Source organism: Galendromus occidentalis, unplaced genomic scaffold, assembly GCF_000255335.2.
Source record: "Galendromus occidentalis unplaced genomic scaffold, Mocc_1.1 scf7180000077089, whole genome shotgun sequence".
In the NCBI taxonomy this organism is placed as follows: domain Eukaryota; kingdom Metazoa; phylum Arthropoda; class Arachnida; order Mesostigmata; family Phytoseiidae; genus Galendromus; species Galendromus occidentalis.
Genome location: NW_003805077.1, coordinates 257,843 through 285,460, shown reverse-complemented (window position 1 = coordinate 285,460; position 27,618 = coordinate 257,843). Strand labels below are relative to the sequence as shown.

General features: G+C 51.5%; 4 protein-coding genes across 4 annotated transcripts; 3 read left to right on the top strand and 1 right to left on the bottom strand.

The window, feature by feature from the left end:
• On the top strand, positions 1 to 6,214 carry LOC100899459 (uncharacterized). The gene is made up of 4 exons (XM_003740920.1): positions 1 to 373; positions 4,094 to 4,588; positions 4,739 to 5,506; positions 5,634 to 6,214. Exons 1-4 carry the CDS (start codon positions 1 to 3, stop codon positions 6,074 to 6,076), a joined length of 2,079 nt encoding a protein of 692 aa, XP_003740968.1. The 3' UTR covers positions 6,077 to 6,214.
• LOC100899317 (centromere protein S) lies at positions 3,648 to 7,838 on the top strand. The gene is made up of 4 exons (XM_003740919.2): positions 3,648 to 3,737; positions 6,473 to 6,651; positions 6,800 to 6,906; positions 7,620 to 7,838. The coding sequence occupies exons 2-4, from the start codon at positions 6,473 to 6,475 to the stop codon at positions 7,784 to 7,786; spliced, it is 453 nt and encodes a 150-aa protein (XP_003740967.1). The 5' UTR covers positions 3,648 to 3,737; the 3' UTR covers positions 7,787 to 7,838.
• A 1,947-nt stretch (positions 7,839 to 9,785) lies between these two features.
• Positions 9,786 to 16,170, top strand: LOC100899174 (uncharacterized). Its single transcript, XM_003740918.2, has 5 exons — positions 9,786 to 9,983; positions 12,948 to 13,225; positions 13,422 to 13,525; positions 13,615 to 13,812; positions 13,969 to 16,170. Exons 2-5 carry the CDS (start codon positions 12,959 to 12,961, stop codon positions 14,420 to 14,422), a joined length of 1,023 nt encoding a protein of 340 aa, XP_003740966.1. The 5' UTR covers positions 9,786 to 9,983; positions 12,948 to 12,958; the 3' UTR covers positions 14,423 to 16,170.
• A 1,364-nt stretch (positions 16,171 to 17,534) lies between these two features.
• Hsl (hormone-sensitive lipase) lies at positions 17,535 to 24,430 on the bottom strand. Its single transcript, XM_003740917.1, has 14 exons — positions 24,247 to 24,430; positions 21,133 to 21,310; positions 20,856 to 20,956; positions 20,537 to 20,647; positions 20,136 to 20,438; positions 19,835 to 20,011; positions 19,469 to 19,727; positions 19,156 to 19,374; positions 18,888 to 18,985; positions 18,691 to 18,783; positions 18,356 to 18,550; positions 18,101 to 18,231; positions 17,786 to 17,966; positions 17,535 to 17,704 (listed from the first exon to the last, which is right to left on the bottom strand). The coding sequence occupies exons 1-13, from the start codon at positions 24,307 to 24,309 to the stop codon at positions 17,861 to 17,863; spliced, it is 2,034 nt and encodes a 677-aa protein (XP_003740965.1). The 5' UTR covers positions 24,310 to 24,430; the 3' UTR covers positions 17,535 to 17,704; positions 17,786 to 17,860.
• Positions 24,431 to 27,618: the final 3,188 nt, after the last annotated feature.

Below are 27,618 nucleotides of genomic sequence, written 5' to 3'. Positions count from 1 at the left end.
ATGCTAGACGACTTTGAGAGTATTCCCCACAACGGCACGAAAGAATTGTCAAGGTGCTGGTTCAGAAAACTGCCGCATCTGGTCGGAAAGAAGAAGCTTGAGGAGATGGAGTGGCACAATTCGTCGATCGAAGGAAACTACGCTCAAGCATTGAAACGAGTACTCCAAGTGAAAACGTTCGCTAAGTTCTCGCGCGACATCGAATTCAACGAAGAGGAGACGGAAATCGTGGCATCTCGATGCAAAATCGATAGTAAACACGTCGCCGATGCGGTCGACGAAAGAAATATGGTGCAAGATTCGAGGCGTATAGCGGCCAAGTCTCCAGATTTGAACCCTGCAGTTTGCGTGTCTCGGGAGCTCATTCCTCCCCGTGGGGCACACTTGCTGTAACCTTTTGTCTCGGGCGTGCCTTTAGGATTGCTTCTGGCTGTATTTGAAGCGACTCGGTGGGTCGGCCTGTGGCACTGCTCCTCGTGGATATCCCTCACAATTGGGGTAAGCGGCGGCGCTGTCGTATTAGACAGTGATTCGGAATATGATCGACTTTCATCATTAATCCTTTTTTGGCATTTTATCTACCCCTTCACTACGCCTATTGCTTTCCTCTGTAACTATAGCTCACAAAGAGAGTCAGACAAGACAATACGCTCTGCACTTCTCTGTCTTAAAGTTCTAATCGTTCAGCTCTGAGCTGTTTTCTGTTGCTGCAGACATTTTACGACAGAACTACAATTCCGATTCTCGGAGCTTCTATTGGTCCATCAGAATATGGATTACCGAGACTTTAATTTCCTCGTCTGACAAGGTCTTTGACCCTTCTCCAGGACCGTGGTTGCACTCGGGTATCACGTCTCAATGGATGATGTACACGTCTGACATCCCGAGCTACGAGTGGATCTCCTTGCTCAAGGCATTGAGTTTAATAAGCTTGTTCGAGGCACTTCATCGTTTGATCCTTTTTCCCGTCATTGTATCATTGAAAGGATACTCCCATAAAATCATGGAGAGAATAAAATTGGCTCTCATTGTTCGATTCGAGCCCCGAGGAGGATCAATCGGTAGAACGCGGGACTCTAGAAGCGGAGTCATCAAGCTGCCTGTGGTCTGACTGGCGTACTCAAAGGATTACTTTCATGCGTACCCTTCTCCTCTGCGCAGGCTGGAGTTCCTTGACGCCGCAGCAAACCCTGATCCGATGCTTTCTCTGTCTCCCTTTTAGTGAGTCCGAAACTCTCCATTGTTTTCATTTTCAAAGTTACGCTCCGACCTACGGTGAAATAAACACTTGAAGCAACTCTCAATTGTGTCTTGTTGGAATAGGATCGTGTTGGAAGAAAACGATAAACTATTCACGGGACATTTTCGAGAAGCTCTTACGGCGGTGGGAACCCCGGCCCTCGGGAAACCTCATGCATAATTTACCCAGATGAGCGACTCTGCTCCGAAGATCTGGAAAATGTTTCGCAAAGATCCAAGATCTATATCTTTACAGTCGAGCTCGCTTATGAGAGACTTCTCGGAAGAGCAAAAAGAGTCTCGTAAGTGTATCCGAGTTTCCCTCATGCGCGAAGAGATATAATCTCATACAGAATACTTTAAGCTGACCAGTCCGACTGCGATCAATTCGAAAACAGGTAGAATATATCCGAAACTCGCCCCTTGCATCGATCAGGTCAGGCGCACAATCCTGCTTGGGCGTCGTAATGTTGTGTTTCAGAAACGATGCGACGATCTTGAACAATCTCGGAACGACCGTTTCGCATGCCGCAAGCCGACCTCCCCGAATGCATGCGAACCTCGTACCAAGGGTTAGGGGTAGTCGATGAGGAGTAGGTCCCTGCCCGCAAGCATGGCATGAAGTCATTCTCGAATGCGTTCCAGGTAATTTCCATCGACGTGGGATAAGTTTAGATCATGCATCGTACTGGAAAAGCGATCGACGACTCGCCCATGCGCACGGGAGGGTGTTAGTTAGTAGAGGTCTGCGCCTGTTTCTCCGTCACTGCGCGCCTGATCACCTGATCGGGCACACCATCGTTATTCATTATCCTCTACCTCCTCTAGCTAAAACATAGCTCATCCTGGGAAGCCCCCGTGTTCCCCAGTACCGAGGTCCTATGTCAGATCAGTTTAAGCTGTTGAGTGGATGGAGAATACTTTATTCCGGCTCGAGGATATTCCCTCGAAGAGAGATTCACCTTGTCTACCAAATCGCTCGCCGGGAGACCTACTTCGTATGTCGCTCGGGTTCGAAACTCAATCGAGGCACGATCGCGAGCATATAATAGGTACTTCGAAAGCCCCGGGGCAAATCTGTGAATCTCGATCTGGGGACGAGGGATGCTCGCTTACAGGCTGGCACCACATCTCAGTCTTCTGGGTGTCGAGATTCGAGATTCTTTTCCAGCACTTGGTCGAGGGGACCCATCGAGCGTCTGAAGGTAATCATCGCGAGGAACGAGGAAGCTACCGAGCTTCGTCGCTGGCTTGAGTTCTCGCAGGCTCCGTAGGACGACGAGCGCGACTCGATGAAATCCCTCCTCTTCGTACCCTAGAGCCGACTTTCGCCGACTTTGAGATAGATTAGCCAGTCTCAGACGAGACTCATCTGCAACGCACTGTATTACGTGTTCGGAGTTCGGAGGCTATCGGAGATCCAGGATCTCGGGATCGTTCGTTGAGCTCAATGTGTCGACTTTTCGGATATTGTCTCCGTATCCGGTGAACATCGTGAAGATTATTTCACCTTCGTGAGGGTACGCGTGAAATCCCTCGAGAGGGACGTACCTCGCAGGCCACAGGTGAATTCGGTCCTGAGAATCTTCGGGATGGGGAATCCCGGCATTTTAGAACGGAAGGACCTCTGTCCGCTAAGCCACAAGGGAATTCGATTTCGTTCCCCGTGAGCCTCCATGTTCTGTGGATGGGAGTCCAATGATAATCAATTTTCGATTTCGGTTCTTGCTTGGGATTGAAGTCCGATGATTTTCGGACTCGATTCTCGTGACTCATGAGCGTCCATGCTCAGTGTATGGGAGTCCGACGATTATCCGAACAAACAATAATCCCCGATTCCGTAGATTTCGGGGTCAGTGGACTCAGAGATCGAAGGGCATCCCAGGAACCGCGCGATGCCCGATTCGTTACTGTGAAACGGTCGGCAAAGATCAATATCATCATTCAGAGAGAGACACAGATGCGACCCGACGACTCAACAACATACGTTCTTCTGAACGTTATCGATCAGCGCGATCGATCCGGCAGGACTCAAGGAAAAACATAAGCAGCTGACCGATTCGAATAAGTTTTCGCAAGCGGAGCGATATCAACTATATAGTTAGATTTCTATTTTTGAGTTTCCTTCCCGGCATTCTTCTCAACGGGTCTCACATAGACTCGACATTCGTTATTTTGAACGGTATCTAGAATATACGTTCTACCGTTCGGAAGGACGCCGTTGTTGCCTTCAGGCCGTAAAATATATTCTCACATCTTTGAAGTTCGAACCTCGAAGAGGCAACTTGAGTGTGACGGACGTGGAAATAGCGAAACGTCGATTCCCGATGGGTGAAGTTCGGACGACCATCGCCCGTCTGTCCCTTTGGCGCGCTCTCCATTTTGAAAATCATCTGGCGTCGGCAATCGAATTCGAAGCGCGCAACTGCCGTGACGGGTGAACCCTCAGACTGAGGGAGAATTTTCAGCGCACAGATACAGGATCTCTACCGGCACAGGTGAGTTCATCACTTGTGTTAGATTGCTGTGAATCTTGAACATCAGAGAACGGTCCTAGTCCCGAGACAAATGTGGGAAACCTCTCTATTTTCCTTTGGTGGAACCTCGGCGACTCGGACTTGATTTATCTCTCCGGGAGAAGACAGTGTCCATCCACATCTCTGACGAGACGCAGGACCCTTTCACCTTCGATTACTGTGATTCGCTACAACCCTCCCCGCACCACAGCCAGATCTGTAAATCGGCCGAGCTTTGTTCCATCTTCTCCAAATCGCCGTCTCCAGAGCGCGCGTCGCACCTCCGGCTGTCTCTGCCGACAATATTCGGTTCTCGAGCCTTTGTATCCGCCTCTCAGGTGTTTCCGGCAAGGGCATGGAGATCACGTCTGAGTCCACCCAGAAATTGCTTGAGACTCTCTGCCATCAAGTCGACATTCCCGTGGAGCTACCTACGACCTCGCTGCTCGTCAGATTGTTCACAGCCGTCACAGCGATCAAGCTTCCGTCGGACTTGCCTCCTCTAGAGCAATTAACGAAGCTGCTCGCGATCCTCGGTGATGAGGTCGTGCACGCTCCGCTTGATCACATCAAACCGGCGGATCTTGCGGCAGGCGAGAATGAGGCCCTTTACGATCTCCTCGAGATCTTGACGACTTGCGCTCATTTGCGAGATGACAGTGTCACGTCTACGAGTGACGAGATGACTACCGCCGAGAGCTGTCAGACCAGCCTACATTCAGCCCTCAGTTCCTTGAAGGCTTCGAATAGCGCGAGTGCTTCGGACAGCTCGAGCTCTTCCAGTAGCGATAGCCTCTTCAGCTCGGAAACTTCATGCAGCACTTGCGATTCAGGTATAGAATAGACGAACCTTCCCTTGCCTCAGCAGAAACCTGAATGCATGCATCCTTCCGTGACAATTGTGTTTCTTCGGAATCGGCCTCAACAAATGTTCCCGTCGCACGCTCGTTTATTACTTCCGATAATTGGAGATTCCCTCTTAGCTTCCGCATCGTCGTCATCGTTGTCGTCCCGAAGTCGATCGACGCTGTTCTCCGAGGTCACTCAAGAAATTGATATCGCTTGCCGGCTCTGCGAATATCTCTCGAATCACCGACGCGTGAGATCATCGGACAGCGGATCGGAGCTCAGCGAGTCTAGGGAACAGGAAGAGTCGTCAACGTCAAGCATCGGAGCGATCAACGAAGCGCATCCACCAGCTGCTCCTGAGAGAAATCCGCAATCGTCGTGCCCCCTACGACCGTCCAAGGCTCAAAGAGTCAATCACAGCGCGGCAGCCGCCGCTGGAAAGCGCCTCGAAGCTCGTCGAGCTCTGAGAGCGAACGCGATAGATGCCTCGAAGAAATTCCACCAGACAGTGCCATGCTGTAGGAATAAACCGCCGCCGCGGAAGACGTTTCCGGCGCACAACAAAAACGTCATCAAGCCTGTCGGTCTGGGCCTCAAACCGGAGAGGATGCCGCCACCAGGGAATGGACTCGAGACGCAGAGAGCAAACGGAGGAGACGAGGAGATCGTCGAGGAAACAATCGTCGAAGAAAACACGATTTCGCCTCATTTAGTACGCGTTCTTAGAAAACAATACGATCAGCATTTACAATGGATGAAGTCTCACGGTGCATCCGAGTCCGGCTTCAGAAAATTAGAGCGCGACTACGAGAATCTCATCGAATCCCACACCAGCCGCGTGAAGCAGATGCGAGCTGAGGCGGTCGCCCAGAACCGAGTTTCCCTCCTAAAGGCCCAGAAAGGTAAATGGGGGATTTTTTTTAAGGTAGAGCGAGAGAGGAGCCGAGTCCAGCTGAATCAGCTGGAGAATCCCTCACGATCAGTACTCATATGCGCAGTAATTCACCTGAGTTTCATTTCGTCCATCAGGTATTACGCACACGGTGCGTAACCTACAAAGTCACGCCAAAACTCAAGCGACCCAGCTAGCTCACGTCCAACTCGAGGCCGAGAGATTGCAGAGGAGCAAGGAAGCCAAGATGCGGCTGGCTGAGGAGAAACTCCTACGGGAAACTTTCGTGGAATCGATGAGAATTCAGAAAGAACAGCTCCTGAGCATGAAGAGGAACCTTGCGGACGAACGGTATCGCGAAGCGGACAAACACAAAATTTATATGCAAGGCCTCGAGCACTTCTATAGGACTCAGTTGGACATGCTCGCCGAGACCCTCGACAAGGAACATAGAGACGGAGAATTGAGGAACAGTGCGCAGATGGCGCTCCTCAGAGGCATGCGTAAAGAACTAAAGGAGAAACTCGACAAGGAGGTCGCATTTTTGAAGGACATCATCGCGTCCGAATCACTGCCTTGAAGTCTTCATCGACAGAGAATTCCATTAGTAAGAGTGGTGGAAAATAGAAGACTGGTGATTGTAGAAGGGAGCGAGGAGGAGCGTTGTGAAAAACGTCGCTCGATGCTGCGAGCGAGCTCGAATAAAATTTTGAAAAAATCGACCGAGTAAAATATTTATTCTCTTGCTGGGCGCGACTTACTTTACCAGTTGCTCCCGAGAGACAGAATGAGCCTCCCTCAAAAAATCACTTGCCGGCCGTGGTCCAGGTCAGAAAAGAGAATTCTAGACCTAGCGTGTTTCACGGTGAATGCGCCCCACCCCCTACTGGGGCATGCTCGACCAGATTTTTTTAGAGATGGTGCGAATGTCCTCCGTGCATGAGGTTCGGGAATAAAAATCGAAATTATGTTCCAGATGTCTCATATGGACCGCGACACACGTCTGAGATACCAAGCTGCCGTACAATACTCGGTGGGCAAAATTCTCGAAACATCCGCCAAAGAAGTGACTCGCGACGCCTATGGGGAGCCCTTGCCTTCGATAAAATTTTCTCGCGAGGTGATCGCAGCGGCTGGACTCCTAGTTTTTCAAAAGTACGGTCCCGTGAGGATGAGGCCTTCAATGCGGAGCAACCGAATAGTTTGCAAGAATGCAGATACTAGTTGCGACAAGGGAGAAATCCTAACGGCGCCGCGTAGAAAATCGAGAGCTTCCTCATTTTCAACGATGGCTTCTTGGCAGATTCCCCATTCTGGCGACGGATTTGGAAGCCTTCGCGAAGCATGCCAAACGTCAGAAGGTCATAACAGATGATGTGCTACTCTGCGCGAGGAGAAATTCTGATCTGGGTGAGCTTCGACGCGTAGATATGCGATATTTCGATCGTGGAGCGAGGAAGGGGAGAGGTAGTCCATATGTCCTGACCCAACGAGGAGGATACGAGTACCTTCAGGTTTTCCCGGGGACATCGGGGAGGACATTGAACGACGTGTGTGGGCCTATCATCCATTCTCGGGAAGATCCAGATTTAAGCTGAATATTGTCAGGAGGAGATTCCATGGAGCGCACCGGCTCAATATCGAAGCTCTTCGATTGCTGATCGTTCAAAAACTTGGCACGCAGTTCTCCGATTCCGCCGTTGAACGGTTTCGGAAAGTCACGTGATCTTCGTGGATGACGTTTCCTCGACGAGAAATATTCTCCGCGTTCAAAAGTTCAGCGACCGCGCATATTCCGATTCCCGGAAAGCACATGGGTTCGATCGAGAATTTCCTATAAGTGTGCCCGCGAGCAAGTCCCGCTCTTCTCCTCGTGCCTGTCAGGAAATTCCAGAGAAATATTCTACCGAGGCACTCGATTCCTCTGAAGCCCCTGAGCACGAAAGCCTCACTTAGGATTTATAGATACAGCTCGTCGCGGCACTTCCCACGGAAATGGACTTGAATCCGGGTTCCGCCGTCGCCTTCCATTAGGTTTTGCAACATATATGACGAACCCACGATGTTTATGCATATGGTATATGGCGATGGGGTATTTCTCTTCCACATTATTTCAATTCCAGTGGCAAAACTAGAATCGATCGCCAAATCCACGAAAGCGCATAAGCAGGAAACGTTGAGGATGAGCCTGACGGCCTCTACAGCGTCGAAGCAGCCCCAGCAAGACTCTGCCGCCCCCAAGCCGAAACCGGCCGAAGTTGAAGTCATTGACCTGGACGATTTAGAATGACTATATCTTGGACTTTGAGATATCCATAAATTAGTGATGGAGTTTGGAACAGTTGTCTGGTGTTTTAAATGAAAAAAAGTCCGAAAAGCTCCACCGGGAGCGAGAGAAGGTGCCTCTGGATTCCCGGATCCCAGCTACCTGAATTCATGGGGTAGAAGAAGTGTGAGGTGCGCAATGAGTGCCCGAGATCTCTACGGTTATAATTTCTCTCTCGAAATAATGCGATGCAGGGAGGAGCAGGGCGGCCATTCGGAAGTCCGTAAAGGATTTCCCCTACACGGAGACTAAACAGGAGAGACTCCGGAGCACATGGAACGAAGACCCGGAATATGGTAAGGACTCACGACGGATTACACTTTCGAGCTCGCCGGATGGACAGAGATCAACGGAAAATAACTCATGCGACTCCGTGCCATCCTTATCTTATGCTCGGATGAACGTAGCTGAGAAATCATCCTCCACGAGAATAGTGGCTTCGGAATCTTTCGGAGGATAACCGGAATCCGGTTTCGATGGGACACGGCGGCGACATAAGTATCGCAGATCCCATGATTTCATGACTCTGACCATCTCCTCGAGAATCGCAGCTATGTACAGACTAGGCCTACCGGAAATCCGAAAACCTCGTTTGCGGATCCCGGATCGGCGATTGTAGGTGCCCACCAGCTGTGGAGAACAAATGCTACACATGATAATGTGCCGAAAATATTGAAAATATTGAGAGTCCGGCTTAGGTACCGGACCCGCGCATCCGGCTCCGTTGAGAAACCTGTTCCGGAGTCGATCGCATACCCGGATTCGCTTGCACCGGGCTACTGGGAGAGCACACCTCCCCATGTGTGAAAGAATAAAAGAAGGAATGGTCAAGATGGTCATACTACATCCCCTCCCCCATGGAGAACTGCATGAATCCATCCTAATGAATGACAGGAATCGTGAATAGAAGAAACAGCCTTTCGATGGATCCAGGATCCCGATACCGAGTCGGGCTCGCTCAGAGAGGACCAGGGAAGCGCCCGATCAGGTTGAAATTTCTTGTATGGATCAACGTCATCATTGATATCATGTAGCTTCTACATTGGACTCTCCCGCAGGTTTTGCCCCCCCCCTCCTCCCTGAGTAGACCTGCGGCAGACTCGACGAAAACCCAATTTCGAGCGGTATCGACCGCGGGGGATCTCAGGAGCGACGGAACAGTCCGTTCGGTTGTTCGCTCGAGACATCCAGAGCGGATCAATGTCGCCATTGTCGTCCCACCACGGTGGAAGATCTCGAATAATATCTCGGATATACCCATTTGAGATCCAGTCCCACCGCCTCACAACGGATGACAAATGATAACTCTGTTACGTCTCTTCGGACAGCACGCCGTCCGACCCATCATGCCAGAAAATCCCAGCCGGTTCGAACCCCATCCTCTCTACAGACCCCCCTTTCGCTCCCAGCAGCTGATCGCTTCGTACTCGAAGGAGCTCGACTGACGATGATGATGATGCTGGTGGTCGCTTGCTTCGACGTGGGGTTCCGATGCTGACGGCCGTGCTTTGGGTCGGTCCCGGGGCAATCGACGACAACCCATTAGCTCACCGAGTGTTCGAAAGGGTGACCAGAATCTCATGACGCCGTCTTCAATCCGCGACGCAGCAGTGAGAGCGCATCAACACATTGAGGAGGCGCGACGACTGCAGCAACAACAACAAGAGAGGAGGAAGAAATCGGGAAAGCGCGAGCGAGCGACAGAACACGCGCAGCAGTAAAGCCGTGGTGAGACTTCTGGTGAGTCCAGAAGCGACGCTTGCACGTCGCTGCGATCGCATGTTCTGTTGTCATAATAGCACTCACTCAACTCTCAAACATTCGTCAGTGAGTCCGTCAGTCATTGGTTGCTCTTGCTGCCGTTTCTTCACAAACTCTTGCACTGACAGTCTTCTCCGTGGTTCTCTCCCTCTCGGACGGTGCTTGTATGTAGTAGTGGCTGCTTCTCGGTCCACTCGCTCACTCTTGCTTGTTGTTCGATGAGTACGGTTGTTGTTTGAGCAACCGACGGACAGACTGACAGACAGACGAACGGACTAACTGAGCGACCGACCGACCAGCGGCCATCCAAGCGAGCTGCCCACCGAGCGATCTCCGAACCATCGAACCAGCGCACGCTTCGGCCGACGCGCATTTTCTCTTCAAGCTCAACAACTAAGCGGTGGGTGCGCATGTCTTCAGAAACTTAATTGTTTATTGCTACTGCCAAGCGAAGCCGAGCACCGAAGCCTCGTCGACTGTTGTCGTGTTCCACAAAAGAGACGGAAGACCTCGTCGCTCCGAAGTGTCTACATCATCGGAGGTGGATAGGGAGGAACGAACCAACCAACCCTTGAGCGGCTTCTTCTCGTTCGATCAATTCAAAACAGAGACCCCGTACCTGTAGCCAGTGTGCTTCATGTGGCTCGAGCCACGGCCAGAACCCGGTAGCGACGACCCTGACTCCACGGCTCCGACGTCGTGTTCCCTCATTTGTTGCCTCGACGATTATTTGTGCTCTAGACTGATATAGTCCCATCGGGTTAGGATCTTCGAAGAAGAGTCCATGACCGTGTCCTCGGCCAGGTCTCGTTTTCGAAAAATGTCTCACACCGAATTGTCATCGGATATTCTTCCGAATCGGGCTGAATGCCGGAACCGCAGTTTGAGCTGCGCACCTACAACAGGTGACGAAGCTCGAATCGCGATTTTCGTCTCATCCGAGCGGAGGAGCGCTGTGGCTAGAACGGCGCGTCGTTAGCGGATCACTGGTCCATTGGCCGTCTCGCGCAGAATCCTCTGTGTGTTTTCTCTCAGTTAGAGGAAACACGCAGTCGATCCGACGAAGCAGCCAGTCGTGAGTCGACAGGAACTTCGGACTCGGCAGCGAGCTACCGCTCGAATACGGCCAAGCTATGGAGATCCGGCTCCGCCGTATTCGGCAATCGCCGCGGGTACGCGTGCCGCACGTTTACCCGAAATTTTCTCGAGCTGCGATGCGCGAGCCTCATCGTTCTAACGGATACCGTCTTCGTCGTCGACGGCGACCACGGTCCCGTACAGCGGCGGCGAACGACGCCTTGGCAACAGCCGTTCGTCGGCCAGAGCAGACAAGGAGGCAAAGATTCTCGCAGACTGCTGCTCGCTGACTAGCCGCCGCCGCTAACCTGCTGAAAGAGTTCGCGCGCCTTCTACGCGCCTGCTGGAATCAGGCTTGCTGGCTGCGGTGGTGCCGTCATCGTCTACGACGCAGTACGCTGGTCGTCTGGCCGTGGCTCCGTTCCCCTTTGTCGAAGGTTGTTTTCTCCGAAATCCGCCCTGCCTGCTGACGGTATCCTGCCTTCTCATCGTTCAGAAAGTTTTCTGGTGCAACGCCGATATCCCGCCGTTGCAGAGCTCAGACGAGCGAGTCGCTGGTGCGCGTGCGTGTTTCTGGGCGAGCGTGTGAGCGTACCGCGATCCGTCCATTGATGAAGAGCCAACATCGCGCTGTTGTTTGGGAACCCCTCGGACCAGGTGGCGATCAACTTGCTGAGTCAGCTCAAGTTCGGGACTCGCTCCTCGGCCTGGACGCTCCCCGCCACCAGTCGCATCCGGCTGGACGTTTGAAGGCCCGACACCGTGGGCCGAACCTCCGTCGAAGTTTTGTGAACAGACAAGACGCCATAGCACACTGCGACCCTCCCGCGCTGCGTACCTGGTAAATCCGAGAGGAATCAGTGAACGCTCGAGAAATGCGCGATCTACGCTGACCATAAGCCCCCGCTTATTCCAACGACGCAGGACGGACCCGTTGCTAATCATTCCGCGATGCGATCCGATTTCCGTCGTGCATTCATGAGCGACGTCGATGAGCGAGAGTCCCGAGAATTCCCATATGGCTCGAAGAACTCTTCCTTTCCTGAACGTCGCGGGGCGTAGCTTCTACCGTTTCCGACCTGTCGGTCCTCTCGGAACCCACGAGCTACAGTTTGCTTTGTGCGGAGAGCTGATGGCCGTCGGGGTTCCGGTTAATCGATTCAGGGGTGGATTTCGGCGAAGCCCATCGAGCCTTCGACGGGGTCCCGACTGAAAATCATGTCGTGTCTCGAGCCGTGCATCGTCATGGGGTGTCGCTATTCTTCCATTGTGATCTCTTTGTCGGATCCGGTGATTCCGAGAAAGTTTTACAGATCGTTTCTTCTTGAGACCGTATCGGCTTATTTGGACGAAGAATTGAGGAGGGCGATTGAGACAATGCTTCCGACGTGAGGATCGTGAGGAACAATTGATAGGCGCTCTCGGGCCCGTAGCTTTATTCTCGCAGCCGGCAGGGCTGGCTCGGGCCATTCCCCTAGGGTTCAGACATGGTGGAGATAGCATGTGGTAGCTTCGACCGAACTGCTCCACGATTTTTGGCTTTGAGCGAGCCTTTTAGGCTCGGCGCTCGGGCAGCATGTCCGACGGCGCCGGCGTGACTGCTCAGGGCAGTGCTCCGTTCACGACAGAACACTTCCAGGTTCGTCGGCGCTTTTGGGCAACACGTCCCGACGACAAGACTGCTCTGACTCATGCTTTCCCGGATGGATGCGCGATCATCGTCTGAAAGGCAACATCGACTAGCGAGAAACTCTCGGTCTGGAATTTTTTCGCTTTGATGACTATCACCAGAATCGTAATCGAGAGATCGCCGCGGCCGATACCGAAAGACGCAGTAGGCTCGTCGCTACCCGGTACAGTCAGTTGTCGTTGCGGTGTTTGGCTTTAGGGAAATACCCTCGTGACGAAAGAGCGACGAGATTCGCGAGAGCGTTGACCAGCCCGACTCGCTGACTGACTGACTGAGAGACGGACCGCACATCTGGTCTTGGTCGTCGTCGTGCTCGCCGCCTCCGCGTCCGTAATCGGGTCTTTTTCTCATTGCTCGAACGAGTTCGCTGCGGATTTACGAGCAGTTGGCCTCCAATTGTTGGAATTGTTGGCGAGCCCGTAATCATGCATAGGACGATGCGGCTCTCTAATCGCGTGAAACGTCACGAGAGAGAAGTGCAAGTGGCCTTATCCGAGGCAAGCAGCGGCCAAACCGTCCTACAAAGAGATTCACATGATTCCAGCTGAGTTCCTGAAGTGACGGCACGGCTAAAGACAATCATTCTGATCTTTTCAGGTTGTTCCGAAATGGACCTGCTGAGCGGCCTTCTCCCGTGGATTCTCTACTGTCCGTGCAGTCTCCTCATCGGGATGGTCCTCGCGTTGTACATCTGGATTATGTTGGTGGCGTATTGCCCCGCAGACGGTAGACGCCCCCCAAAGACGGTCGTGGGCATCCTCTGCGGAAAGGAGAGGGACTGCAAACGACTTGCGGGCGCCCTGGGCAACGTGGAACGCTTCGAATTGTCCCAAACTGGGGCTGAAATCCTGGAAATGGCCATGCGTCGCAACATGGTAAATGTTTACTGTGACAGAATCTCTGATCGGCCGCGAGGTTCAGTCGATACGTCCGGTCGAGTTTTCGCGAATCCTCACTTTGAGGCGGTTTCTGAAACCACGCAGACCTTGAAATTCCCCACAATAATGGCAGGCTCCTCGTCTCGTAGTTGGTAAGGTTTGTTATCGCCATTCTAATGATTATTGCTCGCAGGTACTTCTTTTCATTCTTAACGAACATACATCTGGCTCTGTGGAAAAAGTTTTCTCGCACCTGCAGCGTGCGATGAAGGAGGGAACGAGATATCCTGACCTGAGGTGAGCAAAGCGAGTTTTCTCGATCATCATCGGTGGTCTCATCCAGTTCTGGTCGAAAATAACTAATTCGGTATGATTTCGCCCCTAAGATACGCCATGTTCGGCATCGGGGATACAATGAGCGATGACTTCAACGCCCTGGCCATCGAGTTCGATCTCAGGCTCCGCAAAGTCGGCGCCGAGAAAGCTGCACCCATGCGACTCTTCGACGTGGTCACTTCCACCGAGGGTATCGAAAAAGAGTTCTTCGACTATGTCGTATCTTTCGCCCCCGACGCCGCAAAGAAGTAAGGATAGCTACCAAAGATGCTCCGGATCTCATGGAAATGATTCGGTTTTCAATATCTGAGATCGAATATGAGAATAGTCCGCTGATATTACGGAGCCACCGAGAATCTCCCCGCTCCCAATGCGATCGCCTAACAGTCATCCTGCAATTCCAGTCCGTTCGATTACTCTCGCTCTACCGATGACGTCACTGACTCTGAAGAAAAGACAGATTCTGAGATAGAGCCTGAGGACCTCGATGATGCCGAAATCAAGGGCACGGAATTCATCGCCGACGACGACTCCAGAAGCTCGGACTCCGATGTCGACGTCGAGGGGTCATTCTCGGAAACAGTGATGAGCGAGCCCGATTTCGAGGGCCACTACCACTTGGACAGTGATATAGCAATGTTCAGAAGCGGGAGAATCTTCGATTTTTCCACCGAATCCACGGATTCAGAGGATGCGGCCCCGAGGCTGCATATCGATAGGAAGCCAGCAAAGTCTGGAGTCCCAGCCCGCGAGCTCGACACGGAGGTCCGGCTGCGTACTCCGGAGCCTGTCAAAACCGAGCCTGAAGACGATGAAGAGTGGGAAATGATCATGCCTACCAAGGATGTCAGCAGTTAAATCGAGACCCTGCCTGATTAGTCAGTGATTGATAATTGATTGATTGATTGATTGGTTGGTTGAACGGTGAGTGGATGGATGATTCGCGACTCTGAGTTGCATTTCTGCTGCCACATGAGCGCGTTCATTGGATTTGTGTAGTCTGAAAGTTGTTTATTCTGCATAGAAGGATTTCGCCGATTCGAAGGTAGACGAAAACCGAGGCCTACCGAATGATGGATAATTCTCCTTCCTTGTTATGATTCTGTCAAGAGTCACTTCTCCCCATGTCGACCATGGGTTGGTGTAGCTTATCGCGGAAGGAGGGGGAAGAAGTTGCCGTCGGCTATTGTTTCCCCTCTCATTTCATAGAGGCCATCCGTGGGATTCGGACGCCGGCGGACATCTTGCCTGCGAGACTCCCAACCTTCTTTCCTTTTCCGGTCGGGTCGGAACTATTCCCGCCTCGTGCCGCCTCTTGCTCGTGGGGGTCAGACGTTGTGCGCGCGGTAAACGTGGTGCGCGAAGCGGTTCGATCAGACACTAATGCGCAATCCAAACTTTTCTTATGGCGTTGGCGGTCCGTTCGCAAGGACATTGTGCGTCTACGCTGAACTCGGTGCCGCATGGAAACCTCATTCAAATTGGAGACCCGACCTTTCCGTGATGCCGGACTCATACGAGCGAATTCAATGATGGGAATCCGTGCTCTGTGACTGAGAGGTTCGCGGGTGTCTAATACTGCGGTTTTTCTCTAGTATGACGTCATGTCCAGGATGACGCCCCCGAAGCAACTGCGGGCAGACAATTATTGTTGAGTGAGGCGCTCCCTACGCCGATGACGCTCCCACCTTGTAAAACTTCGTTCCGTTTTAGAAATGTTGATTTTCAGGTGGTTCCCTGGTAGATTGATCCGTCTCGATGAATATTTAGAGATCGCATCCGCACTGTAAATTTCGAAATTCGAGTTCAGTGGATCGACCCGCCAGTGTACCACATATGATATGATAACCCATGCTTAGACAGAGAGTTCAATGGCAGTCTGCCACCCTGTACTCGGAGCAATCCCTTCCAACTCCTGCTGGGAGATTTCCTGGGTCGGAGCGTGTCTTACCGATTGCGTGTACAAGAGGCAAAGTCGAATAGTGGCGCAGGAAGAATTGTCGGAAGCTCCCGAGAGGGGAATTCGCCGTATTTGCCTAATGGTAGGACCGCTTGGACTCGATGTATATGTACTTTATGTTCAAAAAAGACATTTTTTGTTGGGTGAATAAGTCCATTTTCTCAATGAGTCACTTCGATCATGCTCCAAGACAGATTATCGAGCCTGTAAATGATGTCGAGGAACGTAAACAAGAAAACCTCTGTCATGGATCTGGATCGAGAACCATGCTCTTCGAGTATTTGTTATTGCTTTAGTTCTTAGCGTTCCTTGTGGCAGGCTAGATCTCCCTGTCCCGTGGACAGAGGGAATGAGAACTGTTATCCTTGTTGGAAGTAGTAATATGAGGAAACAAATGTCTCGCTGAGTGTAGTAGATTTTTTTCTCCAATTCCAGTCGAGCGCATTATATGCCGTCGGTATGTCGCCAATCACCACGCCATTCTCATGCGGGGCTCTGGGCTTGTCCAAAAAAACATTGAAACTACCAAAAAAAATAACGTAGTATACTATGAACCAAACTTAAAAGTAAGATCTGCTCTGGAAATTTCGACATTATAGAAGGGGAGGCGACAAAAAAATTCATAACTTGAATAAAATTTCTCTTTTCGAAACCAGAAACCGATTCAAGCACTCCTCCGTGAACAGGAGCGGAGGAGGTTTTCTCCTTGCTCGTCAGAGAGACATTTTTCGATAATTCGACGACCGGGCGAGAGCTCCGCGACGGAACCCGTGCTCAACCGTTCGATGGCGAGCGTGTTCTGTGAGCCTGGTGGTTTCCTCGCTCGGTCGCTGTAGGTACAAACGAGAAGTCTGTCCAATCTGGAGACGTTTATATGGCCATGGTACGACTGCGCCTCCAATACATATCGCGGGGCATTATCGCGCGAACGGGGGGAGGGAGCTCGATGGTCTTTCCCCGGAGCTCGTGGTACGTAACCCATGAACAGCATGAAGACACGAATCTTGTACATATGTACTAGGCAAAGTAGTGTTTATTTGGACGATTCTTCCCTGAAGCAACACCACCTAATTTCCGAGAGATCAAGAATCACTTAACCCGCGATAAGCTCGCAATGATTATTGTAACACCAAAGTCGGCAACAATTATCAGCCAGGCAGCTGAGCTTTCTCTTGGAGCGCCTCAATTACACATATCTCTAAAGTATTGGAAGCCGTCGCGAATCGTAATCAGCATGTCCTGCATCCCTCTATCTCATAGAGGAAGGTCGATGATGTCTCTCTTCCGCGGATTTGCGAGTGGAGACTCTTGATCTTGACCATGACCGAAAACTTTAGACCTGAAATCTGGTCGCGACTTCTCCCACTCTGACCGCGAAGAAAATTCTAACAAAGAAGTCGAGGGCCGGGAAGGAGATCGAATGAATTGTTATCCAAAAATCAGTGTTTTCCCAAAGATAAATGAAGTTTTTGTGCGACGTTTGAGAAGAACGAGTACTATTCGAGATGATAAATTCATCGTAAGATTATGAATCGTCACGGGGCTCTCAGTCGCGACTGTGACGACGGAGATGTGATATCCAAAGGGAGGCATAGGACCCAGATGGACCAGACAGTCCTGCAACTGATAAATACCTCATACGATCTACACACCAGAGGATGGCCGCGCTTCAGAAACAATGCATCCTACCACAAATCATCAATCGATTCATGATTCAACAAGGTGTCGTCCTCCGGAGAGTGCTTCTCGTGTGCCCGGCACAAGGAGCGGCGACTTCAATAGCAACAAATCGAACAGAATATCATACATAGGTCGACCTTCGAAGTGGGTTCAGGTAGACAGACATCCGACGTTCGTGGTCGCCGGTAGAGAGCTGAATGATGTTGTAGACGGAGGAGGGTCATTGAGCTGTCTGCTCATTTTCGTTGGGAACTGAGCTGTTCTCTGGCACTTAATCGTTGTCCTACCGATCTAAGTTACGGTTTCTCCCGCATTCAGCTATCGGAGTCTAGTCTCATTGATAAATGCTACCCGATAGCGCGGCTGACTAAAAGGTGTGCTTTCCGAATCCCGGAGTACTCTTCCATCACGCTCGAAGACTGGACCCGTTTTTCGGAGAGAATATCTCACGCATCCTCCAACGCCACCTCGGGACACCGCAGTCATATGATAGAGTCAGTCTGGGAACCAGAAGAACTGATGCTTAGAATCGTGGGAGACCCAGAGTCAGGTTCCTGGTGAGGCCCTGAGGATATTCTCACCGCTCGGCGACGATTGACTCCGAAATTCACGATTCACGACGCCCCGCTCATGGAACAAGGTACCTAAATGAGATTTCAGAGGGGAACTTCCTCCAGTGGATTTATCGGATTCGGGGGAACCAGAGCGAAGGCATCCCGTAGCATGTCGCAACATACTTTCGAGGCTTCAGCGGCTTCCGTACTGCAAACCGGAAGAGGAAACACACGAGCATTACGGATTTTTCTTGTGTTAGGACCAGTGGAATCATCGATGATGGAGAAGATGGGTGAGGATTCTCTGAGAAGATGGGTGAAGAGATCAAAATCTCGGCTCACCTAAATGGAACGAAGTTCAGAAATCCATGTGGAAGACGGTCCAGGACGACGAATTCGACGAACCGGCCCAAACGTCCGAGACGTTTCGCGAAGCTCACCATATCGTCCAGAGATGGATCTAAATGAAGCCCCTGTGCGAGAGAGATAGGATCATGATCTCCGCACTGCAACTCGAAGCTGGATCAAGCTCGATACAGAGCGAGCAGGGGAGAGGGGGAGGCAGCAGATATTTCTCAGCACTGTGAGGTCGCTTACCAGAAGATAGGTTGGAGGCAATCTTGATAGGAGTTGATCATCCGCCAGGAGAGGTGAAATGAACGGCGAAGCCGCCAGGTCATCGATCCGATCGATAATTTCCTGAGCGTTGGGATTCTCCGGAGAGAACCAATGTGAACTCTGCCACGCTTGGTTCGTCCCGGTGAACATCTCGAGGGGTCTGACAAAGTGATCCTGAGGAAAACGCTAGCTATAGGCTTGGCAAAATCATACGGAATCCCAATCCAAGACAATAACCGATTGAAGATCCCGACCCGAGAAGACCTCTTCCTCCCTCACTGCCCTCCTTACGAAATTTCTGATCTTCAACTCACTTGATAGAGTTTGGCCGTCGTATCGTAGACTGCGTCTGTGATTCCTTGTATAGTGTCTTTTTCTTGACCCGAATCTCCGACGGGCTGGGGGTCCTGGTCGGGAAATTCGAACCAGCTCAGTCGCTGGAGTATTGTGATTCTCGCGATCCTTTCGCGGCTTATGAGAAATCCAAGGAGAGAGAAATCCGAATCCCTACCTCATTAATACCGTTATCGATCCTAATCTCAAGGTTTTGGGACGAAACCTTGACCGGACTCCCCGAGTCGTTCGGTTTGACGTCGACGCCAACATAACCTGTGAATATGGCCCCTCTCCGTCAGATTGTTGTCGTTGAAACTTTTGTGCTCGGCCTAATTCTTCGCAAAAAATGTTTTGCGAGCCCCCTCCGATTTCCCGAGTTCTTCTGCGAAAGCTGCGATTGAGCTCTCGGAGCCAATCCCCGAGCCGGGGCTCATAATACTCACTGTGTACGCAGAGCAGGAGAAACTCGAAGGGCAATAAAGGATCCATGCAGCAAAGTAGACGCGATGGCGCCGGTGACAGCCTCAAATTCAGAGGGCTATAGGCTGAAAATAAAGCATCGGGGGGTCGGACTTCTAAGTGTATGCACTTCAGCGCTAGTGCAATGGCAAGGTTGCCACCGCAGCTGTCCCCTCCTACGACGATCTTCTCGCCGCTCCAACCTGAATGGAATGGACCGAATGAGTACCGGGACATACATACGGTATATGTAACTCTGAAAATTAAATCTATAAACGAGATGGGATTCCGGCTCACCCACGGCATACGGATTGTTGATCAACCAAGCGTAAGCGTAGAAAACTTCTTCGAGGGCGCGCGGGAACGGCGCTTCTGGCGCTAAGGAGTAATCGATTGACATCAGAGGCATCTGAAGTTCGGACGCCCATCCCCGGAGGTAGATTTCGTGCGATTCCGGAGACTGGGCGATGAACCCGCCGCCATGCAAGTGCAGAAACATAGTGCTTGTGGGCGGGTACTCGTACGCGGATGCAGGGGGCGTGCCCGCGAGGGCGTCCTTACGTCGAGGAAGCAAGTTTCGCAATTAGTACAATGAGCTCGATATCGAACCGACTGACGAACACTGCGATTTTCCCTCGAATTCATAGGCCGGAATGCACTCACTTGACCCTGCCGCCAAACGTGCGATAACAGGAGTGCCTTGACGGGTTGCGTCGGGAGGTGTGAAGACGGATACGGAACGTCGAGTGCTTCACCCCTCCGCTCTAACTTCAAAGGTACTAGGGGCAAAGTGACATTTTCGCAAACTTCGAGAGACGGACTAATCCAACCGGAGATTCTCTGGAGGGAAACATGGTCGTCATGAACGTCATCCTCGCACAAACGGCCTCTGACCCCCCGCCGCGTCCTCCCCCACGAATCATCAGGGAGAAGCACGAGGGGCATAGATTCTATGTGGCCTCACCTTGGTAATTGGCATTTCGTTGAGAGTCCAAAAGCTTTTCAGGAAGTCGATGCCGCCGTTTTTGATGATCGTGGCGTTTCGTTCGGCGCGGTCGTCGATATCCATCCCGTATTTTGTCGAATTGAACAGAGACGCCGCAAATGACGCGACAACGCTCGATTCGTTCTTGTACTGCTCGGAGAAGGTGGCCATGGCAATACTGACTGCGCTGAGGCAGTTTTGCAATGATTCACACAGTGGGTAACCGAGCATCCTGCCCAAGAAGGGTCGCTTGTCAAACGATGTCGAGTCTTTGAGGAGGGACTGAGGAAGAAGACGACAGAATTCAGTGAGGGAGCGCGAGATTGGTCTGGGGCGAACCCTCGTCTGTCTCTCGACCTAGCACGGCCTCAGCAGCTCACTTTGAATTCCGCGGGATCGGAGATGAACAAGTTGTTTCCTTCGGACTTGGCTGCCAAAGTCAAGAGCATTGCACCAGCCTTCCGAAGTTCCTTGCAAGCCACGACTCGAACCTGCCGAAGAAAAAATTCAACCCCGCTTTGAGAGGGTCCAACTCGGCACCAGATCGGAGAAAAAATCGGAAAAACCCAGAATATGGTTTGGACGACGAACATATATTCGATCTGCTCCTCGCCGCCAGCGAGTCCTCCGTTCATGATCGGAAGGGCTCGAAAGCGAGGATAGAACATGAATTCGCGAACAATCTTACGTTGGGCTTACCTCTACATCCTTTGCAAATTTTCCTGCTCGGAAGAACATAGAATCTCGTTTTTCGACGATTTGTCTACTGAGATCGAGAGTGTTGGAAACGAATCGTTCCACTGCAAATCAAAATATTCGGTAAATTATTTATTCATCCATGAGGATCAAGTCAAAGGCAACAGCTTGGATCTATCCGGTGTAAGGCGCATGACGACCTCAGCAAAGTAAAGCTCCCTCAGGATTGAGGTCAAGGAGCCACCAAAAGCTCGACTCGCGATTGTATTGGTCTACTCACCGAGGAGGCAATAGGTCCGGTATCCGTTAGCAGGAATTCTAACATCGTAGTCGTATTTGAAAGCGAATCCGTGAATTTGCGAAGCGATTTTCTCGAGCTCTCCGAGAGCCCCTAGCAACTCCACGAAATTCTGCGTGAAATCGTCTTGACAGGTACATGCAAAGTAGTCTATGTTGTTCTGCAAAGAAACAGGATCCCCATTATTCTCATCGCTCCGAGATGTTCGGACGGTGAACTTCCAATATCTGATCTTCGTCTGAACAATGAGAGACTCCCCAATATATTGCCTTTTGTAGGTTCCCAACCGCGTGTAATGGAGGAGTCGCGAATTGTGTAGTTTGATCCTCTAATCGTGAGATGGGCTAGGCTGAGACCACCGGAGTCCACCCCCTCCCACATCAATCAAGGTCATTCGTGAACAAGCGCAAAGGAGAACAGAAAAGCAAACTAGATAAGTTCCCTGCGTCGACAGAAGCCCAATCCAAGTTGGACGGGTCAGATGTCACTCCATAAAGCCCTATTCTCTTTGGGTATCGCGCCCGAAATCCGAAACGAGCCCCGGCTCTACTTCCAACTCATATGTCAAGGCAGCTCGCCGGAACAGCGAAGTTGCAGGCGACATCCTTAGTCCTTGCCATCATTCGCAGACAAATGTAGTCACAGGCTCACGAGAGAATTCAGATAAAGTCCAGCCCGGAAGGCGCCTCGCAGAGGTCATCGGGATCAGAGGGGAAACGTCGCTTATACTCTCATTCACACCGGAGGCAAACTTCCTTACATGGATTTCTCTCTCGAAAGACGCGCCTAGGGCCGTACACACAGTTCAGAGCGGTTTCATCCGTGTTATGTTCGATAAATGCCTTTTAAGACTCGTTCGCAAGTTTCTCGATATGATCGGGAATCTTCGGAAGAGACACGGAGATTATCCGGGCTCTGGGGAGCCCGTTCGCGATCCGAGCTGACCCTACCCTTATCGGTCGATGACTGGAACCTTCCGAAGGCTCAAGCCAAATTTCTAATTTGCATTCTGACCTGAAAGCTCGCTCCGAGGCTCTGGCCCCCCTCGAATGCAAAACAGGATATAATTCAACCTCTGAAAATTGAATTCCTAGATTGAGAACGCGAATCTCAGGGGAGGTCTTCTGAACACTTGACAGCATCCTCCGCCTGACCGTTCCATTGCATCCGTACTCTACATCGATTGATCTCGCCTGCCGAAAACAATCAGAGTATGCGAGACTCGCTTCACCATCCGGGGGGAGCGTCAACGCAGGCCCTAATTGCGGGAGCACGTCTACTCGTTTTCCCCGACATTTTGACCCATAAGGAAACACGGAGCGTGTTTGACGCGGAATGATTATCCGCTCAAAAATTCCGGGTAAATGCCTGACCCCTCTGGAATAATGACGCTTTTCGGCGACGCTCCAGAATCTGGCAATGAACAACACCGATATATGGCGGATCCATATGTGATGATTGATCATAGATGAGGCAGTGACCAGGGGGGGGGCGATCGGGCGATCGCCACCCACCTCGTGATGCTTCGATCTTCCTATACCTCCCATGTGAAAGGGGCGGCCGGAGCCCGAACCGCTTCCCCCCCAAAATACATTGACCGCCCCTCCCGAAAAAATCCTGGATACGCCACTGAGATGAGGAAGTCGTATGTGAGGGAGGATTCATATAGAGACGCATGTTGGAATTCGGCACACTACCGGCGCCGAAAAACCCGAGAAACGTTCGGAACCGATGTGAGAAAACGAGTCAAGAAGTTCAGGAGATATGCGCAGCTTTGATTAAGAATATCCTCATGGCCTGTTCTCCATCGGCGATGAGAACGATGTTTCGATGAGCACGGCCCGATGGAGAAAGTCGATCAGCTCCTCGCCAGAATCGTGTCATCCGAGAGAAGACGTGAATTAGCTACGGCAAGCGATGCCTCTCCCGTGGAGGAGCTTCGAAACAAATCACACGGTCTTAGTGTAGACTCTAAGATTAGAAGCGGAACGGGTCTTTCGTAATAATGTAGATAATGGAGCTAAATTTAGACTTGACTCGAGTATGTACGGCTGATCTCCCAGTCGTCACTTCAGACACCGACCTGATGGAATTGTTCACATGGAACGCTTCCATCAATCCTGCGTCCCGCCGAAGTTCCTGACAGCGATTTCAGTCTCAAACTCGACGCGCATCGATGGATTGATCGACATAGGGGTCTCCAAAACTGCAACGAGGATGAACCGACCGGCGATGCAAGACTGTTCACGAATTATTAATGAAGCAGTCTGGAGCGGAGAATCCGACAAACCTCATTCTCTATCCGCCGTTCGTTCTCAAATGAGGTTACACGAATACAGAGCCTGGCATCGAGATATGATGAAATCATCCACTGGACGACACGGGGCCTAGGATTATGACCAGTTGTATCGATGCAAAGGTTCTCTTCCAATTTACGATAAGTCGCAAGCGTATAGCTAATCTCCGCTCCCGCATCTGTCGAGTATCTCAGTCGCATCACGGCGCGTGTGCTGAGTCTGGCGGGAGTTTTTCCTCTCTCGGATCGAGGGATGTCTCGCTCTGTATAGTGTTTCCAACTGCCTCGTCCGCGACACTTAGATATGGAATCGGCACTTCCCATCGTCCACTCGCCCATTTTGTGATATCCTCAGCATCGGCTACCTTCACGCGGTGCTTGCTCAACAGCCTTGTCAATATTTTTCAACGCACTTCTTCGCTGGGAGAGATCGCGATATATCATTCGGCATTCAATTGATTGAATGATAGTGAAGCTTGGACAATTCCAGATTTGGACCGCAGTTCGGAGCTCTTTGAAGAACGAGCATACCGAGTCCCGCCACCCAGAGGGAATAGTGATGCAGCCGAACTTCGTAGTTGTTGCTCACCGAAGCGTTCGAACGATGAGTCAGTCTCCGTAACTGAAGCAAGAATATACTTGTCGAGACTTTGGATCTCGTCTTTCTATCTGCGAACACCTCTTTTCAAATTTTCTGCGATGAACGGGCATGGCTCCCGATGGAACGCGCACCCGACTTGTAATGCACAGACCATCAGCCCCAAGGCACGGAATTCGTCAAGACGATCGATCGAACTAACCTGAAGGGTCTGCTGAAGAATCCCGATGAGGTACAAGCCGCTGCGGCGCTCGTTTTCTTCCATGTTTGACTCCCGAACTGTAGCACTGTCCCCGTAAGAAAACTGCGCGCTACGACTTGTTGACGGTGGAAAGTGCACAGTGCGGTCCCTCAGAGCAACTGAAAGTTGAAATGTACTGTGACAAGCTAAGCGGTTCCTAAGCCGTAGCGGCGGCGCCAGCAGCTCCTACCGCTCTTTCTCCTGCAGACGATGTGTGACGTCGCCTCGAAAACGGCAAGGAACCAGCAGCGGCGGCGGAAACGGAAGGGAACTCTTGTTCTCATGGTGCGCTAACCCACTGCTTCGAAGGCTCCGAAGCACGGGTTACCCTCTCCGGTGAGTGGAGAGGGTTCACGGCGCGAAAGTCCAATTTTTCATCCGTCCGTGAATGACCGCCGAGCCTAAGTGAGTGGTGGAACATGTTCGATAGGCGGAGGCTGAAGCGTTCCGTATGCGCAGGACGGAATTCCACACGACCGAGAGACGGCTCGGGCTCAATTTCCCTCCCATCTGCTCCCTGGTATGATAAAACGAACGAGATTCGATACGATGACAAGATCCTCGGCTCTTCAGCCTCGCGGCCCTCCTCATCGACCAAAGAGGGAAATCGACGGTTCGCGTACTTGTTATCATTCACCGATGACAAAATTTCCTGTCACTTTAGGATACCTCTCTCACTCAGATGGACGACGCCGAAGCCCACCTAATGTTTCGACCTCCGCGGGGGTCCTCAATACAGAGCGGAGAGTCATTTAGAGAGAATCCATGTCTAGGGAAAGATCAGCTCTGGAGCGGGATGGGTCTCGGAGGGACCCCGGAAGATTCTGCGGGAATCGAGGGAAATTGAGCCGACGTCGCCGGAGTCTAACTCAATCTTGACTTCAACAAGCGGGGCTGTGATGGCAGTGGAAATCGCAGACACCAAAGACGGATAATTCAGCAATCGGCGAGAGACAATTCCGTATTTCTCGTTTGTGGAGATGAATGTTGTCAAATGAAGATTGCAGCTCTGAGGCCGACTGATTTCCTTGTAGATGGTGCCCGAATTTCCATGAGACACACATTGTCCTCAACGATGGCAGATGTCGGGGTAATCAATGCCATCTCCAGAACTAGACCTACTCTTAAAAACGCCTCGCTAGAACAGGCATAGAACAATGGTTCGCCCCGACGTCGTTGGAGAGTATAACTCCGATCTCACTGAAAAGGATGAGCCTCTTTTCACGAGATTTCGAGGCGTCCAAGAGAGTGTCGGAGCCCACGATTGATCCCGAGAGACTCGGGAGCTACGCCGAATGAACTGGGCGGCTCTCGCGGAGTATCCATGATATGAACTCTCCGTCCACAGTAAGCGAAACTCAATATCTCTATTCACGGCTGATTGGATTCATCCACCTTTCCAGTCGATATGTAGAGCGCTGCAGCGAGGACTGCGACGTCGAGTCAGGGCGCACGACTTAGCGAAGAATTCAGGGGCCGCTCCGAACCTCGATACCTCGTTCATGCTGCTGATCACGTCGACTCCAATGATTGTCGACCGACGGCAGTCCCCGAAAGGGAAATGGACAAGCATCGAGCCTCCACGAGCAGCATCGTTCGAAGTCGTCTCAGGGATGCAATAATAAAGTGCCCAAGTGTGCTGATAAAATAAACTCGGAGAGCACGTTTGGCTCGTATCCTTATGGCGGCTCCCCGAGAGACAGCCGTCGCTGACTCCTGGAAGCAGCATAGTCTGGTCTCGTCGATGAGAAGGACAGCAGTTTCTTTTGTTACATATGTATTTCCGAACTCGGAGGAACTCTGCGGGATAGTTAACGAAAACTAACCTAGTCCATAGAAAACTCCTCTGGGCTCGATCCGGCCAAGCAATGTACCCGGAAGTCCCATCGTAGATCGAGGATCGAGGGGGCAGCGATGGAGTCACGGAGTCGTTGAACCACGTCACTACTGGAACGACTTTATTTCTTTCGATCATCTGGCTCAGAGAAGTCGACTCGAATGATGGACTCAGGACTCACCCTCACCAGTCGATACTCATGCTCGGGCATGCTTAGGACTCCTGTCCGATCTCGGAAGCATCTGCCCCTCAGAATCGAATCCTCTCAGGACACTGACCTCGCACCGCGAGGAGCTCATGATTATTCATGATTTAGGAGCCCGGAATGTGAGAATTTCCCAAACGTCATCAAGAGCGGGAATATTCCGCGGATTCGATTCCCGATCCGATGATTCCAGAGGTTATCGTGGATCCACGTTTAGGAAGATGACAAGCGCCTACTTTGTTGTACACTGTATAATATCAAAACTCCGACACGATTTGCCCTCCATCCTTCCCGGCTCCGACTCGAGGCATCCCGCCGCGCCGTCGAGAGAGGAGGAAGCCGCTCGCCACGTCCTGATGAGCTGCGAACCCGAAATCAGCTGATCATTCTAGATGACCAAGTCCGAGCGTACCCCACAAGACCCCTGAAGTGTCTGCGTCATCAGTGCTACAGGCGAATTCGACGAAGACTTGATCCCAGCGGAAACTATTCAGATCACGAAACGACGCAAGATACACCAGATGGCGTTGCACGATGTTTTGGTTCGGAGGCACTGGAGATGAGAGAACGCCGACAGGGTCTATCGCTGTGGAACGTTCTGAATGCCATGGATTAAGAAATTGACGATGATTCCGGCACTTCACCGTGTCACTGAAGCTTCCCGGTTTCTGAGTCGGAGCCTGTGAAGCGAACACTGCGAACAGGAGGTCAGTTCCCGTGCAGCGGGTCGACACCATGCTTATCGAATGTACTCTGATTGTCATCCTTCGGTGCCGTACGATCCCGAGTGTTATTAGCGGATTTCTGCTGTTTTAGCGTTAGGAATCGCCGATCACATTGAGACTTCGAGAGGAGACGCTCTCGCGAATGAAGCATTCGGCGCCCTTCTAGCGTCACTCTCAGAAACAGCTGATCCTAGCCACATTCCGCTCCGCAGATGGTCTCTGTCGAACAACTATTCGTTTTGTTTCTCTCCAATGAGTTCGTCCATGCCGCTCTTAGTTGGACTTTAATTCTCGACCTGCTCTCCTGGCGAGTGACAACACGTGCTCTGAGTCTCGAGCTTACACAAGAAATCGCCCGAAAGTGGACAATCGAGAAAGCGCTCTTTGTGCCGGGAACACGAAAAATCAATTCGGGAATCAAGAGCTCATAAACCTAGGGTGTGGATTGGGAAACGAATCTACTTCTTGTTCGGTATAGACGAAGTCTCGATGCTCATCGGTCCAGACCGCAGGGTACGCCTCACGCAGAATCTAGACTCCAAAATCTATTCCAGGAGGAGGAAACG

Excerpts from the sequence above, each read along its gene's own strand:
- LOC100899459 (XM_003740920.1), top strand. The coding sequence starts at position 1 with ATGCTAGACGACTTTGAGAGTATTCCCCACAACGGCACGAAAGAATTG. Across the intron at positions 4,589-4,738 it reads ATGCAGCACTTGCGATTCAG|CTTCCGCATCGTCGTCATCG; the intron begins GTATAGAATAGA and ends ATTCCCTCTTAG. Across the intron at positions 5,507-5,633 it reads CCTCCTAAAGGCCCAGAAAG|GTATTACGCACACGGTGCGT; the intron begins GTAAATGGGGGA and ends TTCGTCCATCAG.
- LOC100899317 (XM_003740919.2), top strand. The coding sequence starts at position 6,473 with ATGTCTCATATGGACCGCGACACACGTCTGAGATACCAAGCTGCCGTA. Across the intron at positions 6,652-6,799 it reads GGACTCCTAGTTTTTCAAAA|ATTCCCCATTCTGGCGACGG; the intron begins GTACGGTCCCGT and ends GCTTCTTGGCAG. Across the intron at positions 6,907-7,619 it reads GAGGAGAAATTCTGATCTGG|TGGCAAAACTAGAATCGATC; the intron begins GTGAGCTTCGAC and ends TTTCAATTCCAG.
- LOC100899174 (XM_003740918.2), top strand. The coding sequence starts at position 12,959 with ATGGACCTGCTGAGCGGCCTTCTCCCGTGGATTCTCTACTGTCCGTGC. Across the intron at positions 13,226-13,421 it reads TGGCCATGCGTCGCAACATG|GTACTTCTTTTCATTCTTAA; the intron begins GTAAATGTTTAC and ends TATTGCTCGCAG. Across the intron at positions 13,813-13,968 it reads GCCCCCGACGCCGCAAAGAA|TCCGTTCGATTACTCTCGCT; the intron begins GTAAGGATAGCT and ends CTGCAATTCCAG.
- Hsl (XM_003740917.1), bottom strand. The coding sequence starts at position 24,309 with ATGGAAGAAAACGAGCGCCGCAGCGGCTTGTACCTCATCGGGATTCTT. Across the intron at positions 19,728-19,834 it reads ACGTTTGGCGGCAGGGTCAA|GACGCCCTCGCGGGCACGCC; the intron begins GTGAGTGCATTC and ends CCTCGACGTAAG. Across the intron at positions 18,232-18,355 it reads TGCCTCCAACCTATCTTCTG|GGGCTTCATTTAGATCCATC; the intron begins GTAAGCGACCTC and ends TCTCTCGCACAG.